Genomic DNA, 2,364 nt, shown 5'->3' on the forward strand with positions numbered 1-2,364 from the left:
GACACCTCACTGGCGATCTCCTCCCTCCTGTCCCTGCTGCTCTTCGCTGGGATGCAGATGTATAGTCGCCAGCTGGCCTCCACCGAGTGGCTCACCATCCAGGGCGGCCTGCTTGGTTCCGGCCTTTTCGTCTTCTCTCTCACTGTATCCTCTCAGCGGGGGAGTGGGCAGAGTTGTTTGAGGGTAGGAAGGGTGGAGGGTCAGGTAGGCTTGTACCCTTCCCGTTAACCCGCACGTCTCAGCCCCCATGGCACGACCGACGCCTTAACTCCCTCAACCCAGGCCTTCAATAATCTGGAGAATCTTGTCTTTGGCAAAGGATTCCAAGCAAAGATCTTCCCTGAGAGTAAGTGAAAATTTGAGGTTGAGTATTTGAACCCTTTCTTGTAAGCCTCACCTCTAATCTCCTCCAACACTGTGCTGAACTTCCAGGTGCTTAGACAGTAAAGATTGTTGAGGAACCATGTGTACTCACTGTCTGAAAACAGATGATACTTTTGGATACAGTACTTTTTACTCTTGGAATTGGAGCTAGGAGAAAGGGCTTCTGAAAGCAAGAAACTCATTTACTTTCTGGCCAGTTTCCGGGGAAGGTTTGAGGGAATAGGCAGGTCTGCGCCTGTAATGAATATATCCAAGGAGGGTGTTCTTTGTTTCCACCAGAAAAAGAAGGGCCAAATTCACTGAAGGATTCCAAGGTGACATGGACCCAATACTAGTGAACTGTATTTGAGATGATTGTGAAGAGCCTAAAGTATCAGATAACACCAGCTTTCTGTGTCAGCAGGAATCCTCACCAAAGTAGAATAACTGTTAGATTGTTTTCCATTTGAAAGGATCCTTGTTGTTGCTCATGTACTCAAGAATTGATGATTTAGTTACGTATGGAGAATTAAGTTCATAAAGCAAATTAGGCGTCAAGGCCAGATCACCTAAGGATGCCACATGCCCCAAATTGATAGCAGATGCCATCTCCTGTGAAGCCTTCACCTGTCACTGTGGCCGTCATTTCTTCACCCTCCTTACCTCTTGCCCTCTTCACCTGGCCGCTCTGCAGGCTTCCAGAGCTCCTTCCATACAGCAGAACATCTCTCTATTAGGTTTTGTTTTTCTGTGTATTGTCTTCATTTGCTTCTGAAAGAAGCCTCTGTCATGGGAAAGCTGCTTGGCCCTCTTCACCTGCCCTCCTCAGCTGGGCAGGTGGGATTGCCCTTGCTATCTGCCCTCCCACCTTCTCTCCAGTCCTACTCTGGCTGTCTGGAGACCCTTTTCTGCCCCCATGGGTGTGTGTGTCCACACACTCCGCTCTCCACTTTATGTCCAGGGAGTGAGAACCTCACTTCCAGCACTGGCCAGCCAGTTTAGTGAATTGATCCCCTTTGGCTGGCTTCTGTTGAAAAGGCCGTGACCCTCTTCCTCAAATGCAAGCAAGCCTTACCCTTCAGACTCTGCTGTCATCTTTCCTTTTTACTGGATGCAAGCCAGGATAGGGAAGTTAGGTGATATTTGGGGCAGAGCTGGAAATGAGAATGCATCTGGTACTTCCATGTCCTGGGTATCGATAAGACCATCTGATGTCCCCTTGCTGTCATGCCTTACCTCTACAAGCAGGTCCCCCAAGATTCAGAGAGCCTCAGATTTCTCCTAGACCCAAATATGAATGCCTGGTGTCTCCATTCTGACCACCACCCTCCTTGTCACCTTTTGCCTCCCCAGTTCTCCTCTGCCTCCTGTTGGCTCTCTTTGCATCAGGCCTCATCCACAGAGTCTGTGTCACCACTTGGTAAGTGCCTGACAGCTGGATAAGGGGTGTAGCATCCTGCCCTTTGGCACTTGACCCTCCTGTGATGGTTCCAGACTTCCCCATACCTCCCTCCCGCTCTGTTCTCCTTCCTGTCCCCTTTCCCATTTTCCTAAACCTGAGCCTAGATTCTTTCCCTCATGCTGGTGTCTGCTGTAGGAGGCACCAGGTTGGCAGCATGCCTATTAATGCCACCACTGTTTTTCTTCACCCTGTAGCTTCATCTTCTCCATGGTTGGTCTGTACTACATCAACAAGATCTCTTCCACTCTGTACCAGGCAACAGCTCCAGTCCTCACGCCAGCCAAGGTTACGGGCAAGGGCAAAAAGAGAAATTGACCCTGAATGTCTAATAAAGTTGGTTCTTTGTAGCTCTGAGCTGTGATACACTGTGGGCCTCTCCTGCCCATGCGTGTACATGGGTATGTGCAGAATGCTGCGGCAGATGGGTACCTGCTGCTTTCAGTCCTTGGGGATGGAGGAGCTTTCCTTCCTCCAAGGTTCATTTTTACCAACTGTTTATGGAGTGCCGTCAGTGCCAGGCACTTTGCCAGGCACTGGGA

At 49.8% G+C, this 2,364-nt stretch overlaps 1 protein-coding gene across 1 annotated transcript; it reads left to right on the forward strand.

Moving 5' to 3' along the window:
- Positions 1-3: 3 nt before the first annotated feature.
- KRTCAP2 (keratinocyte associated protein 2) lies at positions 4-2,179 on the forward strand. Its single transcript, XM_010838300.1, has 4 exons — positions 4-144; positions 283-346; positions 1,717-1,783; positions 2,020-2,179. The coding sequence occupies exons 1-4, from the start codon at positions 52-54 to the stop codon at positions 2,138-2,140; spliced, it is 345 nt and encodes a 114-aa protein (XP_010836602.1). The 5' UTR covers positions 4-51; the 3' UTR covers positions 2,141-2,179.
- The last annotated feature ends 185 nt before the right edge of the window (positions 2,180-2,364 follow it).

The sequence above is a fragment of the Bison bison genome, unplaced genomic scaffold (genome assembly GCF_000754665.1).
Source record: "Bison bison bison isolate TAMUID 2011002044 unplaced genomic scaffold, Bison_UMD1.0 scf7180017864093, whole genome shotgun sequence".
Lineage (NCBI taxonomy): Eukaryota > Metazoa > Chordata > Mammalia > Artiodactyla > Bovidae > Bison > Bison bison.

What these genes read in the sequence shown, in the direction of transcription:
- KRTCAP2 (XM_010838300.1), top strand. Translation starts at nt 52, where the DNA reads ATGCAGATGTATAGTCGCCAGCTGGCCTCCACCGAGTGGCTCACCATC. An exon ending in TTTTCGTCTTCTCTCTCACT is followed by an intron (nt 145 to 282) that starts GTATCCTCTCAG and finishes CCCTCAACCCAG; the next exon opens with GCCTTCAATAATCTGGAGAA. An exon ending in AGCAAAGATCTTCCCTGAGA is followed by an intron (nt 347 to 1,716) that starts GTAAGTGAAAAT and finishes TTGCCTCCCCAG; the next exon opens with TTCTCCTCTGCCTCCTGTTG.